At 43.9% G+C, this 16126-nt stretch overlaps 1 protein-coding gene across 2 annotated transcripts in view; it reads left to right on the forward strand.

Annotated features, from left to right (window-relative positions):
* The first annotated feature begins 2736 nt into the window (after nt 1–2736).
* LOC116942832 (ubiquitin carboxyl-terminal hydrolase 46) overlaps nt 2737–16126 on the forward strand; it is a 29084-nt gene continuing 15694 nt past the window's right edge. Inside the window, exons 1-2 of one of the 2 annotated variants that reach the window (XM_032955180.2) lie at nt 2737–2844; nt 5232–5312. In XM_032955180.2, coding sequence (XP_032811071.1) covers nt 2809–2844; nt 5232–5312 — 117 coding nt within the window. In that variant the 5' untranslated portion in view covers nt 2737–2808. The other variant, XM_076067505.1, reaches the window with a different exon arrangement.

Consider the following 16126-nt stretch of genomic DNA (forward strand, 5'->3'; position numbering starts at 1 on the left):
AGCAATGCCAATGTAGCAACAATGCCAATCCAGCAACAATGCCAATGTAGCAGCAATGCCAATGCAGCAGCAATGCCAATGTAGCAACAATGCCAATGTAGCAACAATGCCAATGCAGCAGCAATACCAATGTAGCAACAATGCAGCAACAATGCCAATGCAGCTGCAATGCAGCAGCAATGCCAATGTAGCAGCAATGCCAATGTAGCAACAACGCCAATGCAGCAACTATGCCAATGCAGCAGCAATGCCAATGCAGCAGCAATGTCAATGCAGCATCAATGCCAATGTAGCAACAATGCCAATGTAGCAACAATGCCAATGTTACAACAATGCCAATGCAGCAACAATACCAATGTAGTAACAATGCCAATGCAGCAACAATGCCAATGTAGCAACAATGCCAATGTAGCAACAATGCCAATGTAGTAACAATGCCAATGCAGCAGCAATGCCAATCCAGCAGCAATGCCAATGCAGCAACAATGTCAATGTAGTAACAATGCCAATGCAGCAGCAATGCCAATGTAGCAACAATGCCAATGCAGCAGCAATGCCAATGCAGCAACTATGCCAATGCAGCAACAATGCCAATGCAGAAACTATGCAAATGCAGCAGAAATGCCAATGCAGCAACTATGGCAATGCAGCAGCAATGCCAATGCAGCAGCAGCAATGCCAATGCAGCAAAGGGCTGCCAGGAAATCCCTGCACTCAGCTCCACACACCACACTGCTGACGGTGGAGGTTGATTGACAAGAAAACAAAGTCAAGTCATGACCCAAAGTGGTTGATGACATCTTTGCAATGATTGCTGAGTCTATAACCTTCCTCTCGGTTGAAATTGTCTCTGTGTCTGTATATATGGATGGCTTCATGAACGAATCTTTGTTGATAGCCAGTAGGCTTGCAAAGTACCATCGTCTTAGAGAAATCAACTTCGTGTGAGCCAGCCGCATTAAAATAATGATCAGCCACGGCAGAAGTATTGGTCCTACCGTGTTTAAATCTGGTTTATGTTCACGAACACGGTCCGAGACATGTCGCTTAGTTTCCCCAATGTAACTGCAGATACAGCTTAGTTTGTAGACGCCGGGATATTGCATGTCAGGAATCTTGTCCTTCACAGATGGGATCAGATCACGATTTTTACGTAGTGTTTAATCGGACCTGGATCTTGTGTTTATTCATGATTTTGGAAATAGTTTTGATTAACCCAGCTATGCATGGCAGGGTGATGGTTTCGATTGGATCTTCAGATGGCTCCTTCCTCACGGTTGGGGTGATGGCTTTGCGGATTGTGTAGTCAGAATATCCATTTGCCTTGAGAGCTTGGTGTACGTGTTTGGGTTCACTGGTCAGGTGTTCATGGTCGGAGATACATTGAGCTCTACAGTGTAGCGTTGTGATGAGGGAATTCTTCTGGGATGGATGGTGGTGGGAATCAGGTTTTCGGTAGGCGTCAGTATGGGTTACTATGCAGTGTACTTTAATTTCTTATGCTGTACTTTTATTTGGAGAGAAAGTAATTTTTTAACGTACTATGAAGAAGGGTTATTGCCCGAAACGTCGACTATTATATATAATTTAAAGTCCACGGTGTTAATGACGCCTGCGTTCAATTGGCTTGTCACGTTGTTACCAGTTTGTATCGCCTGCACTTAACCCAAACCCGTCAACCCCTTATCAGTGCCCTACCTTATTACAAACCAATTCAGACCTTATTGGTCACCCCGTGCCCTTATAAATCTCAAAGTTCATCCTACAAAGTCCCATCACAAAGGGAGAAACACAAACATATATTTTTTTGCCCGTATTATAACGGCTGTACGGCGTATGGACCTGAAAACTCAATTTCCCCTCTAGAATAATACGGAATAAACCGTATGGGTTGACAGGTATGGTATCGTGTAGTGTATAGTGTAGGGTATTGTAGTGTATAGTGGTGTGCATAATAGTTATATTGTAGTGTAGTGTATAATAGGGTATAGGGGTGTATAGTATTGTTTTGGTGTTTATAGTGCAAACCTGTCAACCCCTATTGAGTGCCCTACCTTATTACAGACCAATTCAGACCTTATTGGTCACAACGTGCCCCTTATAAATCTCAAAGTTCATCCTACAAAGTCCCATCACAAGGGGAGAAACACCAACATTATAGACAAACAAAATGTTAATTCTAGATTTGTTAGCTTTCGTGACTGCAAGGATTCATACTCTTTGGTTTTATTCGGTTAAAGTCACGTAGATAAAATAAAACAAAATAAAACAATTAAATCACGACGTTTCGGAGGCAAAAAAAACAAGCTTCCGTCTTCAGGTGGAAAAGTCAACGCAGAATATCTGTGTCAGGAGCGAAATGTTGTTGCCCGTATCGAAACGGCTGTACGCCGCATGTACCTGATAACTCAATTTACCTGTACAAGAATAAGGGGCTTAATAAAACTGTAAGGGTTGGCAGCTATGTGAAACCCAACCACTGGGTTAGATCGTGGAAACATAAATGTGTCGGTTGGCGGGTTTAAAGACACATTTGTATTTACGCGATCTAATCCGCGCCCCGCCTCGCCCCCCCCCCCCCCCAAAAAAAAATACCGATATAATGAATATTGGTCGAGAAAGCCTACGTGTTAAGCCAATACGTAACCCAAGTCTATGGCTCGAAAGTTGTCTTTTGAGCAGGCACCACCGTTGTGGAGCGCCGCGGCCACCTCGCGCCAGTTGGGGAGTGGGGGGCGTGGGCCCGGGCTGGGGTCCTTCGAAGTGGTGTTTTCGTCAAAGATGGCGGACGCGAACCCCGGGTGCTAAATGACCGTCAGGAACCTCGCCTCCATCTGTACAATGGTGAGCGCCGCTCCCTCCTCCGCACCTCAAAGCCCTCGTTCAACTCATCGCGAGTGCTCCGATGCTGCGGGCTCGCCGCTTGTTTGTACAGCGGGGTCTTTGCAAAGGAGACTGGAGTGGTGGGGGTGGACGGTGTCGCGATTAGGCCTCTGCGATGCCTGTCGTTTTTCCTGAATGTCGTGCCCGGGAGAGATGCCCGAGCCTGGCCTTGGTGGCCCCGGTCGCCGCCCTCTCTTGGAAGGAAGGCCGGGGAGGCGGCAGAATTATTGTGCGTGCGCATGTGTGAATGAGTGTGTTGCGTGCGCGTGATGCCGGTCCTGCAGCTACGCGTTTGGGTTTGGTGAAGGGGTCGCTGACTAGGATGTGGGAGTTGGGTGGTTACTTTCTGCGGAAGAAGCACTTTCTATGAATGTGGTGCCGGGCACCAGTTGAGTTTGCGTGTCTGTGCGTGATTGCGTGAGTGCGTCTGTATGTACGCGTGCGTGTTTTTTTTGTGTGCTTTTTGTGTGCACGTTTGTTTGTGCCCTGAGTTTGGGCGTGTGGTGCGCGGGTGCGCCTGTGCTGATGTCTATGTACGCGCATGATTTGTATGTCGTGCCTGTGGTTGTGTTTTTTTTACCGTGTACGTGTCTGTAATGCATTTCTCTCCTTATCTATGCCCGTTGCAACGTCTTTTTAATTGTGTGTTTACCGCATATGTATTTTGAGTTTGTGTGCGTGTGCGTTTGTGTCTATGCGTCCATCATCTCAGTCAACCAGTTATTATAGCACCTGGGTCTGTACCGTGACCTGCCAGCGAGCATTCGATACTTCACGTGTCTTTAAAGTGCACCTAGCCTGGCACAAGCGACGTGGTGACGTGACTGCCACTTCGTGGCGAATGGCGGCTGTTGTGTCTTTGTGCGTATGTGTTTTACCCTTCACGTGTGTCTTTTGTATCGCTGTGTGTATTATGTGTTTACGTGCGTTGATGTCTGGGTGTTTAAATGCGTGTTTCTGTGTGTGTGTGTCCCCGTCGCTGCGTGTACGAGCGTCTGTGCACATGAGAGTGTATGTCAATTAGTGTTGCTTCGTTACACCCTAGTAACCTCGCTTGTGTGATTGGACGCCCGAAGACCACCACACCGCCATGCAAATAGAGCAACGTGAGGTTAACAAGTCGGAGAGGATAGTAATCGTAACGCGACGTATCTATAGATAGGAATGACAAAAAAAGAGATGTCGGATAAACATTGAAGAGGTAAATACAGTAGAGGGGTAAAACCAGCGGCACCTACACCGACCATTATCTGTTACGTTATGGCTGTCACGTTAAAACGCCATTAAGTCCCAACGGGTCAAACATCCCAATGCAGGAATCCCATGAAAAGAGAGGGGCTTTGAGACTTGGCGAGGTTTCCCCGATAACAAGACAGAAAGTATTGACAGTAATTACATTTTTTTTTTAATTCCAGTCGCTTTATTTATACCGTTAACCCACACTTTTGTTAGCCGGAAGGACGCCGAACGTGGTTTACAGGGCACTGAAATCGAATTCGTGGTGAGATACTGTTCAGAAACCAATCGTGTAACATTTTACATTGCTTTGTAATTGGATGGGTAAGGGGGGGGGTCTGTGACACACACGAGCCACGTGTATCACTTTTGTTAGTCATGCGTTGTGAATAGCTGTAGAGTCCCGTCTAATACTGTAGTTAGGGCAGTGAAGCAAGGGTGTCAGTTTCGCTGCTCACTAATGAGCCCCGGCAATGCCCATTACCTTAAAGAAAAAGTATTGGAAGTGACATGTTCAGTCTCTTATTCATTCGACCCCCTCTTGACCCCTATAACAAGTGGAGCAGTTCACCGTGTTGTGTTCAGTTTATGTACCCAGAGGGATCATTGGCCGAGTTGACCGTGATTTCAACGTGACCCCTTATTCCTTCATTGAGTCCAAGTGTCATCCAGTCCACTGCTGACTGAAAAATCCCATTTGTGTACGTGTAAAGGTGTTCGTTCACACGTACTACGTATGTTACCCTGAAGTGTGTTGTAGTCTGTATATGTGTAACACGTGTTGACAAGTGTCTCTGTAAGTGTACTGTTTGTGTTTAAATTTAAAATACGTTTGCTCTGTCAAGTCAAAGTGTCTCCCAGATCCTATGAAGTGGGTGCTAATCTTCGTCATGAACCGTGGGACCACTCATAGGACGAACACTATTGGGCTCTCATAAAGTTTAACTCTTTTTTATTAAAGTGAATTGTAAAAAAAAATAACTAATTCAATAACGTGATAAGTGGGCATTGTGAATTATCGGTGTGAGAAGATGCAATGTAAAATGTGTGTATTGACCATGACCTGATGAAGCATGCAAATGCACTTTGAAATGTCTCCTCCTTTTCCTCAGGGCGCTAATGCCTCTGCTTTGGAGAAAGAGATTGGTCCTGAGCAGTTTCCTATCAATGAGCACTACTTCGGCCTGGTAAACGTGAGTACCATGTCCTCCTTTGGTGGGCGCGCGGAAAAAAAATGTTGTTGCTCTTGTATCGTGCTCTAACCCAAAAACGTTTATTATGAATAATATTGGTCGCGAAAGCCTACGTGTTAAACTTATCGTGCTACCTTTTCCGTTTTTCAAGTCGTGGTGCCTTTTCCTCTTTTGAGATGAGTGCTGTCAGCACCTATGTTTAGGAGTCCAATAGCTCCATAGCAAGGGGAGGAATGTAGCATCATTGATTTGTAAGCACTAAAAGCATTTTGTAGAGGTTATTATTGTGATAAAATAAGGACAACTAAATTAGTAAGGCCACTCAGGGTAGTTTTACGGCGTGTATTGACCATTATATTTGGGCATGGATTCAAAACTTGGAAAATGTATTTGTTGTGTAATGGCCCAACTGATTATGGTTGTGTATAGATTTCTGGAGAGCCCTGAAGTGCTTTGGAAAATAAGGAAAAGTTGGGCAGCATGGCATGGTGCCAGATTTGAGTAATTACAGATGCTGGAAGTCTTTGCTTTGTTTGCTTAACAAAACCGCATTCTCCTTTAAACAAAAGACAATGGCAGCATTATTCTTTGCACTGATGAAAAAATTCTACGCCTCCCTATTACATGGAGTTTTTTTGTTGGTAAGTAGTTTGCACGGTTTTTGCCAAATTTTGCAATACAGTGCACCCGCGAAACAACTTGGCCATATATACTGTCCTCCATATAATAGTTTTTTGGAGGATCCCTAAACATTTACAAAACTGGATTTTCCAAGCTCAAAAATTGAACAGCATACAAAGCAATGCTGACTTGTAACTGCCTTTTCAAGCTGCACAGAAACTTAATGTGCCAGGCAGGCCTAATTTAGCACCGTACAATTACTGCTGCATTGAATTATGTATTTCTAAATTGGCATGTGATTTTTGGTGGTTACAAAGGTGTATTCTTACCTGTTTTTATGGGTTTATTTATATTTTCATATATAGATAACATTGTAAGTATAATATGGACTAAATGGTGTTTACGAAAATATCAGGGTTTTGTTAAGATATTTTTCAGAGAAATTCCACCCTTGATTCAGCAAGGTAATTGGGGACGCATTTATCTGTTCAAATGAGCATGGGGCATTGCTTATCGCCAATGGCAGATTTGAGCCAATTGAGTAAATTCCACCTTCCTATGGCAGAGATCAGATTTTGCACAAGACATCCAACATCGCATTCCCATCAATTAATCACCACAAGGGGTAAGTCAACATCCGATTGGGATTCGAACAAACGCTTGTAACTTGAGTATTATGTCATGAGCACAATGTGACTTCAGTTTGTATACTATAATACTGAAATGAAGAGCGACGTTGAGACATTCGTAAGTGAATGTTTGGCAGCATCGTTGCCAAAAAATAATTTGCACATGTATGCCTGTGCGTAGTTGGGCTCTGGTAGAAGTAGACTCCAGAGCATGCGCGCACAACAAGTCTTGCCAAGCAATCTTTGTGATTAAAAATGAAACTCCCGTATGAAGATGAAATGCACACTGACTTTTTTTGAGAAACGTCACGTCAAGTCTTGCAGGCTTACTGCCCGGCATTTCGGCCTGCTGTGAGAAGCACTGACGCAGACATTTCTGCGGTCCATGGGCACCTTAGAGCCATGGTGCAGGAGCAGCCTGTAGGGCACTCGTCCATCAAGTTTGTTTCAAGCCACAGCTTCTGTGTTGCATGAAAAAGCAGTAGCTTTTTAACAACTTTCCTGGCGTGGCATTCGTGACCCCCCCAAATGCAAAAACAGGCTAAATAAAAACAGGGCAGGACTGCGATCCATTATGAAGGCTCTATAGACCTTACTCACTCGTGTAATACACATGCTGACATACTGTATGTGCAAAATGTTTTTTTTATAAAAATGCATTTGCATACCATTTTTATGTTATATTCTTTGGGTCTTTCGGTAAAGTGACATAGATAGGTTCAAAGAAAATAACAAAAAATAACAAACAAAAAACTACGACGTTTCGATCTCAACACAAGCATTCGTCATCAGGAAGAGGGGGTTAGCGTCTAAAGGTAAACTGTTTATAAAGGTTTGAAATGGGCGTAGCCAAAATGTCAGCAGCCAATGTTAATGTAAGTGGTGGGCAGCGATGGTGGTGGGTTTTCCCACCAATCAAAGGGCTGCCCAGTAAATAAATTAGCATGATAATGTAAGATCGTTGAGGCCTTCACGGCGGGGGCCCTGAGGTGGCTATGTTAATGTGAGATTATTATTTTCTTTGAACCTATCTACGTGACTTTACCGAAAGACCCAACGAATATGAATTCCTGCAGTCACGAAAGCTTTAAGTCAACATTTTTATGTTATTCGACTGGTTTCTTTTAACCAGATATAGCATTTTTATTTTTAACATCCTTGTGTTAGACTGTCATAGAAAAAAAAACTGCTCTTGCGACAGCTGTTTATTTCTCATAGAAACGTAATTGCAGCCTGTGTAAACTGTTCATGATTGGTCTTTTGTGTGGCTTGTGCATAATTTGCAGGGCACGTTGAACATAAACTGGATGCACAACTGCATATTAATGCACACAACTAAATGCTACAAAAAAAAATTACTGTGCATTTTGGTCCACTTAGTATCACGCTGCTACTCCTGTTGTTGATCACATCGGTGCATTATTTTAAATAAGCTTGCCGTTGATGTGAATGTAATCAAGGTGGTTACACACCAAAGAGGCATCTGCTGCTGCACAATGTAATTAGGTGTCGATATGAACTTAAGTGATGCGAGCATTTTTCAGGCGCATGTGTGCATATCACCGCTGAGTCCTCTACGGGATTGGCCCTATCATTCTGCTTACTTATTTTCCGTCGTGGATGATATGAAGACATTTCCATCTTTAACTCGGTGTGGAGTTCAAATTCACCTCGACTTGTTAGCATCACAGACGCACTTTAGAATTCACATCAGTAATCTCATATCCACACCCTTACCTATCCTGCAAATAATTATCATCACACGGCAATTAAAACAATACACCGTTTAGCTTTCAGAATCTTAACTTGCTAGATTGAGTGAATACCTCGATGTAATATTACAATGGCTTTTTTTTGGTGTTGTCATGGGCTGAGACATCAACTCCTCGACACGTGACAACCTGTGTTTCTGTGGTGGCTGGATTTGGACTCAGGATCTCAGTGGTGTCAGTTCAGTTTCATGACAAACCACAGGTCCTAAGCTGCTGCTGCTGCTGCTGCATAGTCCTTGTGGTGGCTGTAGCCAGATGTGGTGGATCTTCCTCATTTTGTTATTTTTCCAGTGGCCTTGGGAAGGGCAAATATTAGTTGTGCACCTTGCTAAAAATACAACAGCATCCTGTGGTGCGCTGTGTCCTCAATGCAGCAACAAGGGACACCTGTTGGTTGGTGGGCGGTTGAACAATCTAGTGGTCAGTGCGTTTGTTACTGAGCAAGCAAGCAAGCATCGAGTTGGCGGTTCGATTCCAGCGGCTACCTCGTAATATACCTAGTTTTCCACTTACAAAAGAGTCCTGTGAACTCTGAAGTGGACATTGATGACCCCTGTGACATTGATTGGCAAGAGTAGACTGTTGTGTGATAATGTAATAACCCAAATTCTTAAACTACCAGCAAAACAGAAATTGTAAAGTTGGAATTATGTATGGATTTTGTGGCCAGAGTCTTACAGACAGACTTCCATAAAAAAAAAACAGGAGGATTTCTCCACGAAATTCGGCTGCCACCCGATGTTGCTGGTTGCAATTACTGGCGAAACGTCGTACTCGAATTGTAAATGTTGTGGGTTTACTCTCCAACACACCGGTGTGTTTTACCAGTAGCGAATTGGTATGTTTTTTTCTTCTTTGGTTCTTTCGGTAAAGTCACGTAGAATGAGAATAAAATAATAAATTGATAAAATAAAATAACACAATAATATTCTCACGACGTTTCGGCCACAACACAAGCGGCCGCTTGTGTTGTGGCCGCTTGTGTTGTGGCCGAAACGTCGTGAGAATATTATTGTGTTATTTTATTTTATCAATTTATTATTTTATTGTCATTCTACGTGACTTTACCGAAAGAACCAAAGAAGATGAATCATTGCAGTCACGAAAGCTTTAAATCGAAATTGGTATGTTTTGTTTACGTGACAAACCTTGCTAATTGGGTGTGTCGGGTGGTGGCGGGTTTACGCTATCTAACCCAAAAAAACCTCTATTATGGAAAAGGAGGTGATTACTGTCAATGGGTACTTGTTGAACAATGCATATCTTTAATTTAAACATGCAACTGGCATTATGAATGTAAATTATAACCAGATGGAAAACTATTGAGGTGCAACCCGGTGTTTATATATAGGACACACACACACACACGAGCAGAAATACCACAAATGTGCCAACACGGCCATTGCGAGACGATACCAATTTCATAATCTAAAGTTCACCCCTTGTGGAAGGGGGAGTAGCCCGGTTAATATTTAATTCTTGTAAATATCAATGTCGAAAAATGTCATTGGCAGGGTAAGTGGGCAAACTGGTTGTGGAGGCATCGACTTAACATTTGTGTGCACTTTGAGTTACCTTCCAAAAATCTAATGCGGGCCATTTTAAATTGACTGAGCTTGTGTAAAGCGTTGGTTAGGATTATTTAGAAATCCATATGAGCACTAAACGTTCCACGGCAGTGTTTTGTGTAGTTTTGCCGTCGTATTTGCTGTGCATGGCGCAATAAACAGATCTCGGACGTTAATACTGTGTGGATTGTGCCAGAGCTGCAGGATATACAGTGAGGGAAAAAAAGTATTTGATCCCCTGCTGATTTTGTACGTTTGCCCACTGACAAATAAATTATCAGTCTGTAATTTTAATGGTAGGTTTATTTGAACAGTGAGAGACAGAATAACAAAAAGCAAAATCCAGAAAAACGCATGTCAAAAATGTTATAAATTGATTTGCATTTTAATGAGGCAAATAAGTATTTGACCCCTCTGCAAAACATGACTTAGTACTTGTTGGCAAAACCCTTGTTGGCAATCACAGAGGTCAGACGTTTCTTGTAGTTGGCCACCAGGTTTTGCACACATCTCAGGAGGGATTTTGTCCCACTCCTCTTTGCAGATCTTCTCCAAGTCATTAAGGTTTCGAGGCTGACGTTTGGCAACTCGAACCTTCAGCTCCCTCCACATATTTTCTATGGGATTTAGGTCTGGAGACTTGCTAGGCCACTCCAGGACCTTAATGTGCTTCTTCTTGAGCCACTCCTTTGTTGCCTTGGCCGTGTGTTTTGGGTCATTGTCATGCTGGAATACCCATCCACGACCCATTTTCAATGCCCTGGCTGAGGGAAGGAGGTTCTCACCCAAGATTTGACGGTACATTGCCCCGTCCATCGTCCCTTTGATGCGGTGAACTTGTCCTGTCCCCTTAGAAAAACACCCCCAAAGCATCATGTTTCCACCTCCATGTTTGACAGTGGGGATGGTGTTCTTGGGGTCATAGGCAGCATTCCTCCTCCTCCAAACACGGCGAGTTGAGTTGATGCCAAAGAGCTCCATTTTGGTCTCATCTGACCACAACACTTTCATCCAGTTGTCCTCTGAATAATTCAGATGTTTATTGGCAAACTTCAGACGGGCATGTATATGTGCTTTCTTGAGCAGGGGGAGCTTGTGGGCGCTGCAGGATTTCAGTCCTTCACGGCGTAGTGTTACCAATTGTTTTCTTGGTGACTATGGTCCCAGCTGCCTTGATCATTGACAAGATCCTCCCGTGTAGTTCTGGGCTGATTCCTCACCGTTCTCATGATCATTGCAACTCCACGAGGTGAGATCTTGCATGGAGCCCCAGGCCGAGGGAGATTGACAGTTATTTTGTGTTTCTTCCATTTGCGAATAATCGCACCAACTGTTGTCACCTTCTCACCAAGCTGCTTGTCAATGGTCTTGTAGCCCATTCCAGCCTTGTGTAGGTCTACAATCTTGTCCCTGACATCCTTGGAGAGCTCTTTGGTCTTGGCCATGGTGGAGAGTTTGGAATCTGATTGATTGATTGATTTTGTGGACAGGTGTCTTTTATACAGGTAACAAGCTGAGATTAGGAGCACTCCCTTTAAGAGTGTGCTCCTAATCTCAGCTCGTTACCTGTATAAAAGACACTTGGGAGCCATAAATCTTTCTGATTGAGAGGGGGTCAGATACTTATTTCCCTCATTAAAATGCAAATCAATTTATAACATTTTTGACATGCATTTTTCGGGATTGTGTTGTTGTTATTCTGTCTCTCACTGTTCAAATAAACCTACCATTAAAATTATAGACTGATCATTTCTTTGTCAGTGGGCAAACGTACAAAATCAGCAGGGGACCAAATACTTTTTTTCCCTCACTGTAGCACAAGGAAAGAAGTGACTGGCGGGTGTGCTCATTAAAAGCATTGCTTGTGCTGTTGATAGTGACACGGTAACATTCGTTGAACGCTTTAAATCTGATCCACATCGTGTTCTCAACATGTGATCGCTGCGATATAATTCATTATCATGATATGCTATATCAGTAGCTATGCGAGATTGAGCCTGATAGTGCTGCGACAGGTGACACGGTATGATGTTAAAGGCTGCTACAGTGCTTTGTGATGGGCATCAGAGGAGTGCTGCACAATCCATTGTTGATATATACTTCTATACCCCCACATATATGCTCTCCCACCTTTAAGCTGCATTGTCCAGTGTGGTGACATATGGTTAAATAACTACCACAGTCTGCGTGGTGTGGGAATGCCCTCGTGTGCTTTGGGATGAGTGTCTGGAGTAAATTAACTCGTAACCATTGTGGTCCACGCAGATGGGTGCACAAAACCAACTTGTTGCACTGCAATCCCCTGGCTGCTTTGCAGGCCAGTAGGTGTGGGCTAAGTGACAAATCGAAGTGCTCCGTCGACCTTTGCCCCCCTAAAGCTCCGGGTCACGGGCAGAGGCGTGCACCACCACGCCCAGCTTTTGCCTTCGAGGTTGTATTTGAATGTCGTTGACGCATTATGCCGTCTGGATATTGACGCGTTAAGTGACTTCTGCGGGGTTGGCGGTGGGGGGGGATATGCTCATTGTAATTGTATTGAATCCTGTGCAGCCTAAGCCCACCGACCTGCTCACACCGAAGGCAGCGCTCGTGTAAAAGTCTAATGCGCCTATGGGGCCTTCACGTTTACTCACGCAAGCTCTCCTCTCTCTCTCTCTCGCGGTCTCCCTATTTGCCGTGTGTCGTAACATGCACGACTTAATTGCATAACGCACATTGCACTGTTTTGCCAAAAAGACAATCGTGCCTACTGGAATTGGAATTATACTCGGAGCAATGAGGACGTTTTTTTGAGAATGGTTGGTGCGTCAAATGTAAATGTACACATGCACTCTCGAGCCGATTGCTCGTACATTTATAGACGCCTTTCTCATTGTCAACTATGTTGCCCATAATACGGGGTTTTTTTTTTGGGTTCGATCTCGTAAATATAAATGTGTCGTTAAAGCTGCCACCACCCGACATAGCCAAATTAGTAAGGTTTGTCACGTAAACAGAACATGCCAATTCGTTACAAATCCACAACATTTACAATCCGAGTACAAATCTGGCTGTCCATCTGATGATGCTGGTTGTAATTGCTGATGATATTGGTCGCGAAAGCCTACGTGTTAACCTTATAAATGGACTAATTCCTCACGGTCATTCCGCTTATGCTCTAACAGTGCACACATTACCCTCCCATCCGTCAGCAGTGACTGATCATTCCACTGCTGGATGAAAGTGTACATTGTTGTTGTCTTCCATGGCCTTGAGACGCTTCAATAAATATTGCTCCTGCAGTACATGAGCTAATCTAATTGCACCTCCTCTTTGGCGGATGTCCTCTTGGGCGTGTTCTCTCCTTTTATTGCCGTTCCATCACCAGTTTCCAGTGTTTGTTCGAACGACAAATAGACCAGTAAATCATAAATGGGTTCGGACTTTATCCATCTATGTTTGACTTTATGTTTCCAATCCTATATCTTCAAGATATCTTGTACTCTAGATGAGAATAGCCTCCGTGAGACTTTATCTCTTCGGTATGAATGGTTTAAATATATTTTTAAAATATTTTATTAAAGTCTTAGTTTTGTGAGACATACATCATTTTCCACTCATTTTTCATAGTTTATTTAGACTTACCATATATGCATATCGACTAACTCATTAATAAACTAAATATTAGTTCCGAGTGACTTTCATATCATGTTTGTATAACTTTCACTCTGATTTCCACATTAATTATTTTGCAGCATGGTAAACAACGCAGTGACTTTTTTTGGGACGAATACACGAAGACTTGCGCTCGGTTTTAATCTAGAAAACCACTCGCGATTAAGCTGGACTCAAGTGTAGTTAGTTGATGGGCTCAGCCAGATCAATAATGATTTGCACAACTATCGTAAAACACTTGGCATGTTAAAGCTATGCATGTGCCCTTTGGTGTTGATAAAGAGGCATAACTTACAACGTATTTCTGCATGAATTGTTTCTGAGGCTGTTGGTTGGTACACCGCTGGTTCCAAGAGTTTTAATTGAGAATGTCCGCATCTCATGAAATCGCACTAATAGCTCAATCGGCATACTGTTAGCGGACTGCACAAAGTATCATAGCCCTCGCTGTTAATCGCCGTCAACACATTATCAAGGAGGGGTTCTGTGCGCGTTCAAACTTGTGAACTTCGTACCCAGAGACACGAACAAGAAGCTCATCGCTTTGGAAGCTGGTCTCGTCATATCTTTTGAAGCTAAGCCGACTTGGCCCGATATAATGCTGAGAATGGGGTGACCTTTGTGCGGATGGTTCATGTTCCCCCCCCCCCACCACCCCCCCCCCCCATGTCTTTCACTCGTGCCCACATATAACCCTCGCTACCTCACGATTTCTGCCGGTTTTTAACCGGTCTTGCTAGTGCACGGGAAACGCATTTCAACCGAATGCACTGTGGGTCCCCCCCATCCCAGCCTTGGCCTCATTAGCCACCCCGCCGTCACTCAGCCCCCAGGGTTGTCGGTCGTTTGAATGGCCCTATTTCTGTGCACCAACACGTGCGATGCAGCCTGCCAATGAACGGCCCCATACGCACAATCTAAATGAGGTCAGCGACCCTATTTCCTGTATTTTCATCGACTAGACACTGTGCAGCTGCGGGGGTTGGACATCTTGGACATCTCGCACGCACAGAAATCTCTGGACTGTCCCCTAAGCCCCCCCCCGCCTCGGAGATTCTGATTACAGCCGTGCGCCACCTCGCCGTAAATTACCGTCTTACTAAAACCCCGGGGGCCTGGCTGTGTTGTCGCGCTTCGTGCGGTTCACAGCCCCCGAGGGTGAGTCGGTTGGGATAAAACTCAAAAAGCCGGCACGGATAGAGGTGGCCGCGTGGCTCTAAGGGGACTGATGCCAAGTCATAGACACCGAGCACGGTGCTGCTGAGAGCTTGGGTTCAAATCTGGGTCTCAAGCCACCTATTAATCCGGATTCTCTAGTGCAGCGAGTTTATTATGGTCTCGGGTTCAGTTAGCAGTGACTGCAAAAATCACTTTTGGTATTATAATAATAATACATATGAATGTAAGCTCATTTAATGAATTTGAAGGTTTTTTTTTTACAGGATTATAAATACAGTTTACTGCCTGGGAGTGCTAATGTGGGTTTGAGCAGAGTAATGTTGAGGTGGCCGGTTGGCTAAGGGGGCTAATTAATCCCGTGTCACAGCCATGGACTCTGGGTGTCTGCCTCCTCTTTTTAAACTGGGTTCCCGAAGAGAGCCAGTTGATATTCTTAGCCCGGCTTCACAACAAAAAAAACCCCACCAGATCACTGCTGGGGCATGAAACATTTTGGTGTAATGTACGTGTTTAAAAACACTCTTTTTAGGGTACTTAAAATGTGTTTTTCTCATTTGGGTCGAGAGTTCTAGCGATGTGACTTCACAGGTCCACTAGTTCTGCACGCTACAGTCTGTTATCCCATAACGTGTTAATTGTATTCTTAGCTCTTTCGGTAAAGTCACGTTAAAGGGAAACAATAAAATAAATATTGTTTTATATATTTTATTGTTTTATATATTTTATTGTTTCCCTTTAATGTGACTTTACCGAAAGAGCTAAGAATGTGAATTACTGCAGTCACGAAAGCGTTAAATCAAAACGTGTTAATTATGTCCGCAAAGAACGCCGCATCATGTGAAATTTGCGGTTGTAATATAAATGATATAAAAAAAAAATAGAGCGAAGTATAGTCCGCGACAACGCGTGAGTTGCATATGCACCCTGAACCGAAGACTGAGGCACGTGGGTAGCATCTAGAAGCATCGAGCAGCATCCCGCCTTGTGTGATTCTATGCCGAGGCAGCCGTACGACCGCTCGCTCCTAATCGCGCCGCGACCGTGGTTGCGTTCACTCAGATTGCGTTATATTCAATTCGTATCCACGTTATAGCTAAGAAAATGCGTTCCCTAATGCATGAATTGCGTTAAATGCAAATTCACGTTATAACAACGCGCCTTATAGGAGAACAGACTCTCCCGTTAATGGATCTTTCCGGAGGCCGCGCGTTGACTCGATTTAACGGCCGCAACGCTTGCTGCGGGACTCCTAAAATTGAAGTTCATCTCGTGGCACTGCGCCGGTATGAACATTGTAATGTGTACACCAAAACATGGACCGTCGATGGGTGTTACGCTCTTGAGAATAGCTGCAATTGGCAAATCTGCGACCCGCAAACTCAAGGCATATG

This window comes from Petromyzon marinus, chromosome 16, assembly GCF_048934315.1.
Source record: "Petromyzon marinus isolate PM22_M1 ecotype Great Lakes invasive population chromosome 16, UKy_Petmar_22M1.pri1.0, whole genome shotgun sequence".
NCBI lineage: Eukaryota > Metazoa > Chordata > Hyperoartia > Petromyzontiformes > Petromyzontidae > Petromyzon > Petromyzon marinus.